The 15712-nt window shown below is 43.9% G+C and overlaps 1 protein-coding gene across 2 annotated transcripts; it reads right to left on the bottom strand.

The window, feature by feature from the left end:
• Positions 1 to 208: 208 nt before the first annotated feature.
• Positions 209 to 15509, bottom strand: NPEPL1 (aminopeptidase like 1). Of its 2 annotated transcripts, XM_061442073.1 has the most exons (12): positions 15301 to 15508; positions 14120 to 14305; positions 12792 to 12962; positions 10077 to 10166; positions 9302 to 9383; positions 8972 to 9114; positions 8340 to 8417; positions 4968 to 5068; positions 4222 to 4345; positions 2946 to 3122; positions 1333 to 1443; positions 209 to 515 (listed from the first exon to the last, which is right to left on the bottom strand). In XM_061442073.1, exons 1-12 carry the CDS (start codon positions 15448 to 15450, stop codon positions 357 to 359), a joined length of 1572 nt encoding a protein of 523 aa, XP_061298057.1. In that variant the 5' UTR covers positions 15451 to 15508; the 3' UTR covers positions 209 to 356. The 2 variants fall into 2 exon arrangements, with proteins under 2 accessions (XP_061298057.1, XP_061298058.1); XM_061442074.1 differs by lacking the exons at positions 4222 to 4345; positions 4968 to 5068 and having other exon boundaries at positions 15301 to 15509.
• Positions 15510 to 15712: the final 203 nt, after the last annotated feature.

Here is a 15712-nt window from a genome sequence, read left to right as displayed (position 1 = left end):
GAAGGCTTCTTAAGCAAGAGCTGCAGTTGCTTCTTCAGACTAGCGAGAGCTTCTCATGCATTAATGCACTTAGTTAGGTTTTGTGATGAGCTCAGAGGAGAATGTATCCTTTTCCTGATACAGTTAGTTGAGAATGGACTCTGCGCCACTGATACTGTTCAGCAACTGTGTGCACCAATAATTTAAAAAACCACAAGTAATCAGGCTGTTTTTATCAGAAACAAGTAATAAATCTTACAATAGTAAAAAAAAAAAAAGACATGGCAATTTCTGATGTGTGACATTTTCATTGCTTGAGAATGAATCAGTGCAAAGTGAGGCAACCCACGCACCCCGTCACTTAGGGCTGCGGCGCATTAAACCAGGCGCCGCCGTTTGGAATCCCTCTCCATATCTTCAGTGTGAGATTCTCCATTGCACCCAAGAGGGGACACCATGTTAAGCAAAGGGTCTTCAGATGCCCCTCCAAACAGGGACAGCAATAAAGCCACGCCATAGCCAGTAGCTCGTTCACCCTAGGAATAAAAAATAAACCCAAACAATTCACACTTCAGATTGTAGAATCTGAACCTAGTTTTAGTTTACGTCTCGCTCAACAAGAGCGGTGATGGTGCAGGGCCACAGACACTACTCAGGGTCCCTGGCAGGCTTGCTCAGATTCTGCTTCTGCATCCTTACTGCTACTGGAGTCTGTCCCGTTCAGATTCAATCAGCATCTTGGTTGACTCACGTGAGAACAGAGCTCCCACTGACTCAAGGGCCGATTTATGCTAGCACTGCTCAGGGCTGGGAATGCTCCCTCCAGCAGAAGCATGGATTTGCAGTACGAGCTAAGTAAGTCTGTTTTTAAAAAAGGGGGGGGGAGTAAATTGGTTGGCTTTTAGGAAAAAAGAATATACACAAGTTCCATCAAAGGGAGGAGGGGAAATCCCCAGGAGGAAACAAATGTTTTCTCTGCTGCAGGTCAGCAGGCAGGATGATCAACTCTGGTCAATCATCTTAACAAAACAATGTGGGTGTAAATGGAAGGCTAGGATTATTGCCACAGGCAGAAAGCAGGCATGCTGTTGAAGTTTACAATGATAACGATGTTGCTGATCAAAGCGACCATTAGAATACTTTAAAATCAAATGAAAAATAGGAACAGATCAAGGAACCAAAACAAAGAAATTCCCAACCCAGATGAAAGGTCAACGCTTTTCAAAAGAACTCTTCACCCAATTCTCTTTGAATTTGATGGCACAGAATTCAGAGTATCAGCAGGCCTATGCAGTTTCCTTTACCTAGTTTGCCTGCTCAGGAAAGGACCAGAAGTCACAGGAACATACTCACTGCATGAACAGGGGCAGCAATGTCTATATGGACCCAGACTCCAGGCCAGTCAAAGCCAATGTGAGAAGCAATGAAGAGCCCAGCACAGGAGCTTGGAGTATTGTCTCGGTCCTGCAGAAATAATAAGAATATGGATGGTCTTGCAAGAAAAGGAAATGTCAAGGTCTTTTATTCTTGCCTATTCCATCTTATAGAAAAGACAGTTGTGCAGATCTAGTTCAAACCTTAATGAACGGCCCTAAAACACAGTCTTGCAAAACAACTACGATGTACATCATTAGACTTAATCCCTGGTAGCAGCCTGGCCCTGTTCAATAATAGTTATTTTGCAAAGCTCCTTTCTGCAGTGTTTTTGAAACTTAACTCACAAACGCAGCAAAAGCAGCTGCAGCAATCCCCAAGGCCCCTGTCCTCAATTTCCTGGTTTCTGCATTCCCAGGTACAGCCCCTGCTGGTTATACATGATCTGAGGAATACCAGTCTTTACTTCTTAAACCATCTCCATTCAGGAATTTAGCATTCATAGAATAGTTAGGGTTGGAAAGGACCTTAAGATCATCCATTTCCAACCCCCCTGCCATGGGCAGGAACACCTCACACTAAACCATGTCACGCAAGGCTTCATCCAACCTGGTCTTGAACACTGCCAGGGATGGAACATTCACAACCTCCCTGGCAACCCATTCCAGTGCCTCACCACCCTTACAGTAAAGAATTTCCTCCTTATATCCAATCTAAACTTCCCCTGTTTCTGTTTTAATCCATCACCCCTTGTCCTATCACTACAGTCCCTAATGAAGAGTCCCTCCCCAGCATCCCTATAGGCCCCCTTCAGATACTGGAAGGCTGCTACGAGGTCTCCATGCAGCCTTCTCTTCTCCAGGCTGAACAGCCCCAACTTCCTCAGCCTGTCTCCATACAGGAGGTGCTCCAGCCCCTGATCATCCTCGTGCCCTCCTCTGGACTTGTTCCAACAGTTCCATGTCCTTTTTATGTTGAGGATACCAGAACTGCACACAATGCTCCAGGTGAGGTCTCAAGAGCAGAGCAGAGGGGCAGGATCACCTCCTTTGACCTGCTGGTCACGCTCCTTTTGATGCAGCCCAGGATACGGTTGCTTTCTGGGCTGCAAGCACACACTGCTGGCTCATGTTCGTCTTCTTATAGACCAACACCCCCAAGTCCTTCTCCACAGGACTGCTCTGAATCTCTTCTCTGCCCAACCTGTAGCTGTGCCTGGGATTGCTCCGACCCAGGTGTAGGACCTTGCACTTGGCATGGTTAAACTTCATGAGGCTGGCATTAGCCCACCTCACAAGTGTGTTGAGGTCCCTCTGGATGGCATTAAATTCATCTTAGGGCCATGCCTGAACGCAAGCAGCCTGAAGATTAAGCAAGCCACCTTGTTTAAAATTGACACTAAGTTATCAGTGTAGTAACATACAGCCTGCAAAATCCCCAGGTAAAAGACCCTGAAGACCTAATTACATGGCTCATTTCTGTGAATACATTCCACATGAAAAGCTTTCAGCCAGTTACCGACAGGTCAGCACATTATCTAGAAACACACATTTTTATGTAACAAATGAAATTTAAAAGAAAACAAATCTTACTGCCACAGAGTTTTTCATATCAGCTACAGCAGAGGTAAATTCACTGAAGTGGAGCTCAGGGCAATACACAAGAGGATGGACCAAGTCCCCACAGTTCCTGCCAGCTTTAACGCAAGCTTTCTCCCACTCTTCATTATTGGTAAGGACAGCAGCATGATACTTTCCTGTAGCAATTCCCTAGTAAAATAAGAAAATAATCAGGAAGGATTCACCTTAAGTGTGCTGGGTACAATAACTCTGTACTGCTCCCTCTCAGCACTAACAGCTGCTTTCCATCTAACAAAACCACCAAGAAAAAAAGTTTCAAAACTATTCCACAAGAAGTTAACGTTACAAATGTGGACAAAGACATTGCAGCTACTCTGACTCTTTTAACATCTCTGTAAATCTATTCTGCAGGGAAACAGTCTGCATTTGTCTGGCCTATTCAAACCACTGCTCCACAAAAATGTTTCTTTACAGTTACTGAGCAAGCAAACTCTTATCACTTTACAGAGGATACCCCAGCAATGTGTGTCAATTACACAAACAGTTTGAATTTAACATCCTCACTCCTTGGAAAAATTGCTTCCTTCCAAATATACAAAACACAGAAGCCACCATCACACCACTGTTCCAGCAGGATAATGATGAGAGATTTTCAAAGGACTGATATTTACACCAATGAAGGCAACAGCCATGCTTCTAAAATTTGCCACCATTTCTCCTCCTGATATGAAGATCAATTTATTTTCTAGAAAGTTAAGCTACAAGAATCACTGCTCATCAACACAACCTATAAAACAGGAACAGATTTTAAATAACAATAGCATTAATTTTGTACACTTGCATCATTCTGTGTATGACTTACATAAGCCATTTTATGGACAAGAAAATTCCTGACGACTATCATCAAATCAGTTCTGCTGATTATTAAGCTACTGACTTGCAAACACTGAGTAGTGGATAGCTTACATCAGCTGCCAGTGTCATCAGGAAAATACAACTTTGAGTATGCAAAAGCAAAAAAACTGCATAAAGAACAAAAAACCTCCTGCTTGAGTAATGCAGCTATAAATGTCACACACTCATGGCCTATGTCACGTGCACAGAGGATTAGTTTTCTAGGGTTGCTGTTGGCAACTTTCTCTTGCACAAGTTTAGGAACCCACCATCAAGCACAACAGTTCACAACATCTACTTTCCCCCAAAGACTAGCAGGATAGAGGCAAAGCAGCGTATAATGTACAGACAGCAGAAGGATGCACCCTGTCTGTTAGAAGTTCTGTATCAGTACCTGAGCTCCAGTAAGAGTGGCCATATCAAGAATTATATCAGCTCCAAGATCTTTGCATGCGTAAGCCACTCCATCAGCCAGTATCAGTCTACCTTCTGCATCAGTGTTATTGATTTCCACAGTTCTAGGAAGAAGAGAGGACATTTAATACAACAGTGCTTCAGGCTGGAAGTTAACTCATCTGTCTGGACTAGAATACTGGATGAAAAAGCAGACTCAAACTTAATGTGCTTTCCTATTTGGCTCCGCAATTCTGGATGGCTCCTTATTCCCCAGCTACAAGCATCCAGACAGAGCACACATGGAAAATGGTTTTAATAGCACTGTCCTCATGGTTGGGTCTTATTTGTTAGGCCTGTATAATGCCTACCATGTTAAGCTGGGATTTTATTAATTATTGCCATACAAAGAGGTATCATACTCTGCTTAAAACAAGAAGAGAGACAGTGGCAGTCTGCCTCTGTGACCATATAGAATACAGATGGGGACAGAGAAAACACCTAAACCTGAGTGCTTTAAGAAAACTTCAGCTCATAATACGCGTTTTGATGTGTATTTACATACCCAACAGAAAATTCTAAGCACACTTGCATTAACTCCCTACTATGGCTGTCTGAAATACTATTATCACTATTCAGGGAAGCAGATGAGGGACAGGCTCACAATCTGCATGGCACTCACACTAACAGAACCAAAGCTGGCATTTCCTCTCAATGTTTCTGTGGAAAGGGTAGATATAATCTTACTTTCCAGAGTAAAGAACATGAATGTCATCAGGTCTTGTTGCACGTGGTCCAACTGCATTCTCAGCCAAACAAAAAACAGCATGAAGATTGTCTTTAAAACCCTGTAACAATCATAGGAAAGAAAGAGCTTTTGATTCACATCAAGCTAATTTATTTGGACAGAAATCAATGAGGGATCATGACTTCTTGACAGCAATGCCACTAATTACATGTGTTATTGGGAAATCTATGAGGAACATCTTGTATCTTGAAGCTGAGGCCATGAGCTACAGAAAGCAAGCAAGGAGGTAACATCTAATACTGGTTTTAGAGTTCGCGCTGAAGAGTGAATAAATGCCTATATGCATGTGACAAATGGGGCAGTGACCTAGAAAAGCTCTTGTCAATTAAGCAGTGATGAGTACAACCTTCTCTCAGTGGCAAGGTATCCAAATTAAAACATCTTTTATATGAAATGTGCAGGTGCAACTGGAAGGAGCTGTTTAGTTAAACCGGATTCCCTGGGAAGAGCGTGTTCAGCTCTTTACAGCCAGCTCCAGTAAGGTCTTCCCCTGAGCTCACCAGGAAACTGCCAAGCTCACCAAAACCAAACCCCAAATCACTGAAGTAACAGTACCCCTCGTGTGAAAACCAACAGAATGCATCTCCAGTGATGCAATGCTTCAGTCACCCGATTTTAACACAACTCTAGCACTGACTCACAACAGAGATCACAAACAACACATCCGCACTGTGTAACTCCAACTTTCACAGCCACAAAGGAAAGATCCAGCAACGGATGCCTTTAATGTGACAATTAAAAGGTTTGTGGGAGGACATTACACAGCCAGTGAGGATGCTTGGGATTAATTTCCAAACCCTGATTTTTCCATTGTTTTTATTTAGCCTCCAATAACAACAAAGATACACCTGGGGCCACTTGAGAAACTGAGCTCCTTGCCATAATTTCTGCCATGCTGGGGAAGAGCCTACAGCAATAGTGGAAACTTATGGAAACAATAAATGCTAATATGCAGCCATTTGTGTACAGTATACTTTCCCTAAAAAAAAAAAAAAATCAACCCCAGGTGAACAGATTCCATCTGTGAGAATTTTTGGAAAGTTATTTTGATTGTGGCAATCCTGGTATGTGGTAGAAACAACATATCCCAGTGGATCTCCCACCTGCACACAGTTCACTGCCCTTCCGCATCCATCCTGCACCACAGGTCAGATACATGCTACCAGATCTATCCTTTCTCTTTCCATGTAAAGCCTGGCTAAAACTGGAATACTTAGCCGGAAAACCATCAAATTCCTGGGGAAACCAGGGTCAGTTTTACTGTTAATCTCTTGATAAAAGTCCATAGCTGAAGAAATATGGACTTGCTGAATCAGTGCATGTTGTGAAGTCTAAAGGGTAAATGCATCAATCAAAACCTTTCAAAGTAACAGGCAGCTTCTAGAAGCCAGTGGGCAAACAGCACTGTTGATGAGATAACCTTCCATCTACGACCTTTTGCTCTTCCAAAACAGCCTGTGCAGCAAAAACCTTACTCTACTCACAATCTCTTACTGGACCCCACCAAGTTTTCCTCCTCCAAGTAGGAGACGTGGTTAATCTACTATCAAAAAAAATGAAAACCTGCTTCCAGTACGAGCTGCCTTGTCCTGAATCCCTTCTGTCCGTAGCTTGTCAAAGCAGGATTCACTGTCTTAACATGAAGCTCAACAAGGATTTTGCAAACTCTAAGTGAATGTTTTTCTCTCCTCCCTTGTGTTGGAAAGTTCACAATGGATAAAAGGCATCTTTCTAGGAAAAAAATCACTTGCTTCATTTTGCCGTCCAAAGCCTTTTTAAATCATGCCGTAAAACTGTTGAACAGCATTTAGGCAGATACTTTCTGAAGTTGGTTAACAACCTCAGCCCCTCTTCCCACTCAGCTTTCTATCCCACACCTTTCCAGCTCCAGTCTCTGTAACAAAGCATAGCTAATGTAAAACTCTTCTAGATTCATACTATTAAGAGCATTAAAAGAAAAAGTCTTGAACCAGCAACATTGACAAATTCTTGCCACTGCTTATCTGAATACATTTTCTGTCTGGATTTCATTAACAGGCCTTCTTACCCAAGGTTGTAAAATTAAGCAGTGATAGAATTCTCTTGTTTTTACATATAAAGGCACAGATTTCTTGTGAGGTCTGACAGCCTGTCATACTCAGGCTCAATTTGTCCAAATGTATCACTGCCAGTTTGTTCATTGTCCCAGTAATTGCATGTGAAATGATAGATCACTTACTTTCTCACCTACTAATTGTGAATGCAACTTCTCTCAGTGCAGACAACTGCACACAGAACTACTCTGGAAACAGGAACTGAATCACTGAAAGAACGTACCACATCCATGGCTTTCCCAGACCCTCCCAAAGCACTGCCCAAGTTCTAGCTCCTGTCCCTTGCAAACACACGACCTAACTTTCTGAAGGACGTGGTTATGGAAAACAGTTTTGCCTAAGATGCAGCTCACAAATCTGTTTTCAATTTGAAGTCTCTGCAGATAACTGTGAAGTTTACAACCTTTCCACATCAAACATGCTGCTAGGGCCAAGGCACAGAGCTGAACTGTTGAGAAATGGGAATTTGGCACTGACCATCCCCTGGACAAAGCTTCCATCAGATCTATGCATTAATCTGCAGCAGTAAATATTCTTTGAACTTTGGATACTCCTTGGAGGCAACAGCTGCTCTGTCAGCAGGATTCAGTCACCAGATTTGTGGAGAGGGCAGAGTTTTATTGGCAGCAGCCACTTCTTTTCCCCAGCTCCTATTGTTAAAGCACAACATGCTGGTTTTTAATTCTTCGTATTTCAATACCTGGCCTCTTCTCAGCTCCCATACTATTTTCTGACCACAGGAGCAAACCAACAAGCAGCTCCCCAAGAGCTGCCACTTCCCCAGCAGGTTAATATTAGAACTGGCACAGGATTTGGAATATGGACAGACTTTATATCCCAGAGTCACTCATCCATTTCTTTGCGAAGGTGATGACAGCTGCCCCAAATCCCACAGTTTAAACAAAATCAGCACTGGATAACTCAAGTATAAATCTGACTCAAGGAACTAGAAACCACTGAGGCTGCAGAACAAACCCTGACATTTAAGAAAGACTCCTAAAAAAAATAAATTGCACTCAAGGAATTTCTCACAATTCTCAAGATCCCAGTAAAGATCTAAAGTATTTTCCTGAAAGAGGGGCTCAAGATCACTAATAGCAGTGGCAGGTCAGAACTCCAGGATTAGACTGGCCTCCATATCCAGGAATACATCCAAAAGCCAGACTGCTCCCTGGCAATGCTGGGATAACATGATATCAATTAACACATTTTACTTACTTGCTTTACAGTGGCTTTGAAGGCACCCAAAATAGCAGCTGCTCCACCACAGTCTCGTTTCATTCCAGGCATCGTAGTCTGTTTAAAGACAACCAGGTTTGTATTTCTTTTATTCTTTAAAAGAGAATTTCACAGCAATACCTGCTAAAAACTAACACATTTCTGATGCTTCTGTACCTCTGGTTTTGACAGTGCTCAGCTATAGCAGCAACACAGAACATGTGCATCTGCTTATTGTTGGCTTTTGCCTTAGAACTGGAAAATACTAAACCTCTGCTGCTAATTTGTTAGAAAAGAAAAAGGTTTTTTACAACATTTACACTGAGGCCAACTCAAATGGGTTCTGGATCCATGTCCAAAATCAGGAATTAAAAAATCTTTGTTTCTAGTTTTCTCCTAGCAGTGGGCAATACTTACAAGAGCAAAATACAGGTAATTATTTAACTGCTCTGCAAGTGTTCCTTGAATCCTATTTGGTCTTCTCCCCAATAGTTTGTGTCCATACGGATGAAAGTAGGTCAAATTTTTACCCAAATAAACATGCTTTGGTTTCCTACAGACATCAACTGAATCATTTCCATCAGAAAACAACACCATAAGCAAAGACAGCAGAAGAACAAGTGCTTATGTACCTTTCCCTTAATGCTGAGTCCTCCAGTGTCATACACAATACCTTTGCCCACCCATGCAATGGTCTGCGTAGCACCATCTGGAGTGTGACTGAGAACTGCCAGGGCTGGAGGATGCAGAGCTGCCTTGCCTACTCCGTAGATACCTGGAAAACATGGAATTAAACCACTTGTGAGGAAGAAAAACTGCAGGGAGCAATCTGTGCCTATTTTCTTGGAATGCTATGGCAAATAAAACCGTTTCAGAAATGTACAAATAAAACATTACAATGGAGAAGGCAAAACATTGCAATTAACTGCTAGGAAACAAGCTGAATTTTCAACAAGATATACCTCCAAAGCCTCTTTCTTTCAGCTCCTCATCTCGAATAATGGTAGGAGTAATCCCAAGATCCTTGCCAACTTTTCTGATTTCCTTAATCAACAAAAGAAAAAGGATATTGTCAGTCAGTTATCAGAAAGACATACTTGTGTCTTTCCATACGTACAGGTACTCCCTTAAGGGTTTTGTGTGATTTTTGCATGCATACGCATAAAAACACTCACAATTCTGGGAGCAGTGCTGGTTTTCCAGCCTAATTCCTAATGGCCTAATTCCACTAAGACATCCTTCATTTACTATGGCATGAAACAGAAATTTGACCTTTAAGCTCCGCCAATGAAACAAATCTTTAGAGGTAAAGGCCAGCTGTTCACTCTGTTGGATCATGATGCCATAGGACAGGAATATTTTCCAGATCTTCATGATAAAACTCATTTGGAAACATGTCAACTTTTGTCCTGTAACTTCAGAAACATTAATCGCCACCAGGCTTAAGACAACACTAGCATTGGCAAAGAAGCCAGTGTCATGACCGAATTAAAAAACTCATGTCTTCTGACTCCTAGTGCCTTAACCCAAGTGTACACTCAGCCTCCTTCCAACTTAGCAAAGTTCTAGGAAATATTAAAGGCCAAAGAAATAGCCTCTGCATCCTTGGATAGGTTCTTTGATGTGCTTCCCACTGCTGACATACAGGTTTTGTTAAGAGATAACAACCGTAGTTCCTGATTACTGCAGTCTAGACTTACAATTAGTAACTCTTACTCATCAGGTGTTATTACGTACCTCCAGAAAGTTATCTGTGTTCATCTCATTGCATGGGGTGTCCACAATTCGAGCAGCCAGCCTGACTCCTTCTGTAGCACTTGCCAGACACTATGAAAATAAGTGAGGACACGTGAGAACTAGCCTTGGTTTGGCTGGTTTTCTACATAGCTTTGCATGTAGTCCTATGCAGTGTACACCAGATGTATGGCTCCTCTGGATCATATTAATGCTTAACTGCAACCAATCACAGGCAGCTGTATGGTATTAAATAATGTCAACCGTGCTAACCATTATTTTTTGTATTTGTTAAGATTAAGCTATATTTTCCTGTGCTGTAATTTCTAAGCAACTGTATTCTTTCCCGCAGCGAAATGATATTGCAAAATTAGCAGCACTCTCCACTATCAACAGGAGATCAAGAAGGCAATGTGAGGTGGAGAAAAGAAAGATAAGAGGAAGAAAATTCAGGAAGTCACAATGATCTTGTAGGCTGCTAGGACTGGAAGCCTGCAGAGATTATGTAATCTATGACATTCGAAACAGCAGTTTACTCACAGCAGGCAGAGTGGCTGAGCGCAATAAAGATTACTGCCGTAAGACACTGTACATGGCAGACCCTTGGGGAATGTGGAATATTTCATATTTGTGTAAAACATGCATGCATCTCACCTGTTTCCTCATTCCTGTGGCAAAATGAACTGACCCCAACCTGGACGGAGTAAAAACCTATCTAGGCAAGAGTGGACAGAACTGTAACAGTTGACAGCAGGAAGAGGCCATGTCCTTAAAGAAGGAGCCTCCTGGCAAAAAGGCCAATGAGGGCACCAGACACTAAGCTTCAACTTTTAATCCTGTGAATCAATCACCTGAAGCAAGACTAGGTGTAGGAAACGTTGTTCAAGCTTTCCAGTAGCCACACTATACTGAAGACCACACACAGCTGATGGGAGAGTCAAGATAGCTTTTGAAGGAATCTCATATGTTGGGTATTCATTTTTGCTGAAGTATTTGAAGTTTGGCTTGGCCAGACTGGTCTAAGAACTGTACATGCTGTCTCCCAGCAGACTCAAACACTGGATTGCTTTGGTATGGTGCCCGATTGCCTACAATTACTTTTGATTGCTTTACTTCCCCTAAAGGCATAAGGGCCTCCTTGAGAGGCAAGTTAGCTTTGGGGAAGAGTGATTCACCATTAGGGCCATGCAGGTAAATGGAGGTTACCTATATGCTTACCCAAAAGCCAAGTCTGAGGGAAACAATATGACTTACAGAAATAAGCTGTGCCTGGGTTTGGCTTCCAGGGTACTCAAGAGAACATGAATAATGACAGCCTTTATAAGTGCCTTATAAAACTATGATAATCCCTCTAGTCCTCATCATAAAATATCCTGGACAATGCAGTAGGTGCAAAATACAACAACATGCTGAGGGAGAGGTTTTTTAGCAAAAAAAAAAAATCCTACTACGTGCTTCTTCATCCATGCTGTACATTAGCTGTCTGGTGCTGGTTGAATTTAAAGGGTGGACACTTAGCTTGGAGGAAGCCAGTAATAGTTTTGGCATTGACATCAAGGGCAAGAACAGGAGGTAGAAATAATTTCAGCTTTGTTTTTTAAGTTATAAATAACCCAAATGGTTTGGAATCTACCTATCCAAAGGAATTGGTTTTGACACCAGCTATGGTTTTCCTGATTTGAAGCACGGAAAAATTGAATGACCAACAGTTGTACTCATAGCACCTCTGTCACCTTCCTGAAAACTATCTGGCATCATTTGCTGTAGCCAAATCAGTTCATAGAGTAAGGACAAAGTATGGAGGAAAAGATACTGAAAGAAAAAAAAAAATACCCTAAAGCTGCAATTCTGTGAATTTCAGATGCAGCAAAACTGTACCCTTTGCCAAATTTGTAGGGAATTTGTATAACCTCACTGACTGATCCAGCTAAGTGAATGTCCATCTTTACTGAAACACAGAACCTGGAGCACTGAGCAGGAGGTTGCCCAACAGCTTATGTGCAAACCTTGGAATAGCTTTTAAGTCAGGATCTTGGAGAAGAAGGACTTAGCGTACTAGAAGTTACCCGATGTGGAGTTTCCTCTTTGTAATAGGTACAAGGGAAACAGTCTTTGATTATCTGCTACTGAAAGGTGACTTAAATTATTCAACTGTTATGTATAGCTCATCTGTGAGCTATACGATTTCCTAGGGTCTAGTTTTTTTGCTACAGTTCTGCTAGGAAAACTCAGCCAGCGTTATATCAGACAGAAATAGCAGAGGCCATATGTGCTTCCATAATAAGCAAGTTTTAGTGACTTCACTGTGATATTCACCTTTATAGCTACAAACAAATTTTGCCTGGGTAAAAGAAAGTGAGAAGCCCACACACCAAAAGCAATGTAACATTAAAAGTTAAAAATACACTATCTGCATCTACGATAAACATGACAAGGGAGACATTGTCTTTGTGCTATTTGTTTGGTGTTTTCCATCCCTGAAATCTAAATTTTGAGTAACATCCTCAGCCTTTTCTGCACTAACATGTTCAATCAGCTGTGATCTGATCAATTTCAAGGAACTTTGATCTAGGACAGTTTATTACTTTAGACACAACACCTATTTGTATGCAGCCTGAGACATATATTTGTGCATGCAACAAACTGAAAAAAACCCAAATAAAAGATATTTCAAGGAATAATGGAAAAAAATATTATGGAAAAGACCCAAAATCTTACTTTAAGTGTTGCCACTTCTATTGGTCCATTGTTTTGTCCAACCAGGAAAAACTCTACTGTTACAGTTTTCTTCTCTGTGCGTCTTGATGCACTGGACCGATGCGTGAACAATGGGAACGCCCTGGCCAACGCACAAGCAGAAGCAAAGACTTCAGACCGTTCACAGACCATCTGAAACACAAGCCAGAATACAAACAAGTCAGACACCATCAGGGATGCGGAAGACTCCATTTAAAAGGACCTGTGATATTACTGGTAAGAGGGTGAATAAAAAATTGAGGTGGGTGGGAAATAACTGATATCTGAATCAAGACATGTGTTATGTTTTGCATGGATGGAGGGGCAGTACAACCAGTACCACATCAAACTGATTCTGCTCACTTCCTGTATGGAATTACACTGGACTTGGCTGTGCAGGAATTAGGATATCCTCGTAAGAGAGCTGGACTGCTTTAATTACACTAGTGCAATTAACACAAGTTAGCCTACAGATCAAGACAACAAAAACCAGCCTGGGAACCATCAATATGTGTTCATAAAACAAATGAAACAGAGGGAAATTATATGAGAATGTGGCTAAGATTAATCCAAAAGCTTTTAACCATGTAGAACATTTTCCTGAAGTTCATTACAGAAATTACCAATGGAAAGCAGTTATAGCTAAATATTTTCAAAGTTAACTATAGGGGAAAAAATTACTAAGTAGAGTTATTACTCTTGCAAATAAGTTTTCCAAGTGAAAGGTATAATTAGATTTTGTTACTGACTGTAAGAGTCTTCTCTAACAACCTCAGAATCTGAATTAATCTGGAGAAGCCACAGAAAAAAATAACAAACTCATCAGGCTCACAGAGAAGATGACCAAAGCAGTCCAAGAGCTTGTCCTGCAAACGACTCACACTGGAGCACTGGCTTGCACTAAGACTTTTAAAACTCACCGAATAACACAAAAAGGCACCATAAATGGGTTGCACAGTACGGACACAGCACCCTACACGCAGGCTATACCAACCTTCTAAACCACGTGTTAACATCATACATCCTAGTTTGAGAAAAGCCACTACTGGTTTCCTTTGCATGGCCACTTCTAATTGAGAACATTCCATACACATCCACCCTTAATTCCCTCCAACTGCTTGAGCATGCATAAGCTGTTATAGTTAGCTCTTGTTTATGTGTCAGTGCAAAACCACTTATAAATGTCAGTATAATTATATCTGTAAAACTTGCCCACCTCCAGTCTCCTTGGAGACAGCTTAAAATCACGAGAAGTTGAGAAAACACTTGACTAGACATTGCACCAGAAGCATTTTCAAATGGCCACTTACAACAATACATCTGTTGACACCTCCCGGAAGGCAATTTCTAACCAGGCGGGTGATGAACTGAGCCGCAGATGGACTGTTGTGCCGGCTGACCCTGGAAGGCAGAGCAGCCACAGTGGCGTAATTCAGGTAGAGAGGACAGCTGTCGGTGGGGTTTGGATTCAGAGTGCTTAAAGCAGATTGCCATATCTGAGGAGATAAAAAAGGAGTTTGAAGACAAAGAATTGCATCAGACTTTTCTTCCCATCTCATTCCCACTGTATTCTGGAACGCTACAGGATTTTAAGTGCTGGAACAAAGAAATTGTGCGCAAGCTTCTAAATGCAATAACCTCTTGAGTAAAATGAAACAGGAAATACGACAAACCTGTTTATTAACCAAAAAACACAAATGTGCTTTCCATTGCAGGCATCTCTTACAAGCCACAGGAACTAAAATGTAAAACCACACCATTTAATACAAAGGCTGGTTCAGAGTTTCAAGTTGAGGCAGTTTCATTAGTGATAAATAGATGATTGATTTCCTAGTCCTCAGTTACTGCTTCACGTAGTAATTTAATTAAAAACAAATACATAACAAGCTAAACACTGCCGTGAGAGACCAGGGAGCGCAGAACCACCTGACACACACAGCGGCCCAGAAGCCGCGATGTAGCCCGGTTGTGCTGCCACCAGCCAGCACCGCCACCCCGCAGCGCTGGCTCGGCCTCCCGCCCCCGGAGAACCGCAACCGGCAACGCCGCCAACCGGGGGGGAACGGAGCCGCGGTGCCTCACCCGCGGCTAGGGAACGGCTGCGCGGGTCCCGCCGCAACAACAGGCTCCGGCTGCTGCCCGCCGCCGCTCCCAAGCCCGGCCCGCTGAGCGAGGACCGGCTCATGCCGCTTTATTTTCCCGTTACGGGCCGCTCCGAGGGGCTTTCACAGGGCGAACCCTCGGTCTCTGCGGGTCAGAGCTGGCCCCTCGCCGCGGCAGGCCCGGCGCCGCGCACGCACCCGCAGGCCGGGAGAGCCCCCGCCTGCCCCGCACCACGCGGCCGCTCCGGGCCGAGGCGGGAGGGCGCGGCCTCGAGGGACCCTGGGGGCAGTGCCCAGCGGGAGCCGCGCTCCCTCCGCGTTGGGGCCGCCGCATCGAGGGGGTGAAGGCGGGGACGGGGCCACCGCGCTCCCGCCGGGCCTGGCCTCACCTCCTCGGTGACCCGCGGCTGCAGCTTGCCCCGCAGCTGGGCCCAGGGCAGGCGGTGCAGGTTGTGGAGCTGGCCCAGGACGAGCAGCGGGCGGCTCTGCGGGTCCGCCTCGCCCGCACTGGCCTGGAACTCCAGCTGCACGTTCGCCATCTTCCTGCCCCCGGCCCGACCCGGCTCGGCTCGGCTCGGCTCGGCTCGGCCTGGCCCGGCCCGACCGCGCGGCTCCGCCCCAGCGCCCGGCGCCGGCTCCGCGGGGCGGGCACCACAGCGGCGAGGGCGGCCCCCGGCGGCAGCGTCGGGCACCGCAGGAGGGCAGCGCGCCGGGACGGGCGGGGAGCGGGACCCGGATGAGGCGGAGGAAGCGGGCGCGGCCTGGGGGAGGCGGGGAGTACCCGGTCCCCTGCGGGCCCGG

Source organism: Pezoporus flaviventris, unplaced genomic scaffold, assembly GCF_033815535.1.
Source record: "Pezoporus flaviventris isolate CSIRO_AGI_PZ_B2104156 unplaced genomic scaffold, CSIRO_AGI_Pfla_v1 ptg000213l, whole genome shotgun sequence".
NCBI classification, from domain to species: Eukaryota; Metazoa; Chordata; class Aves; order Psittaciformes; family Psittacidae; genus Pezoporus; species Pezoporus flaviventris.
Note: the sequence above shows the minus strand (reverse complement) of the source record. Positions and strands in the feature narration are given on the sequence as shown.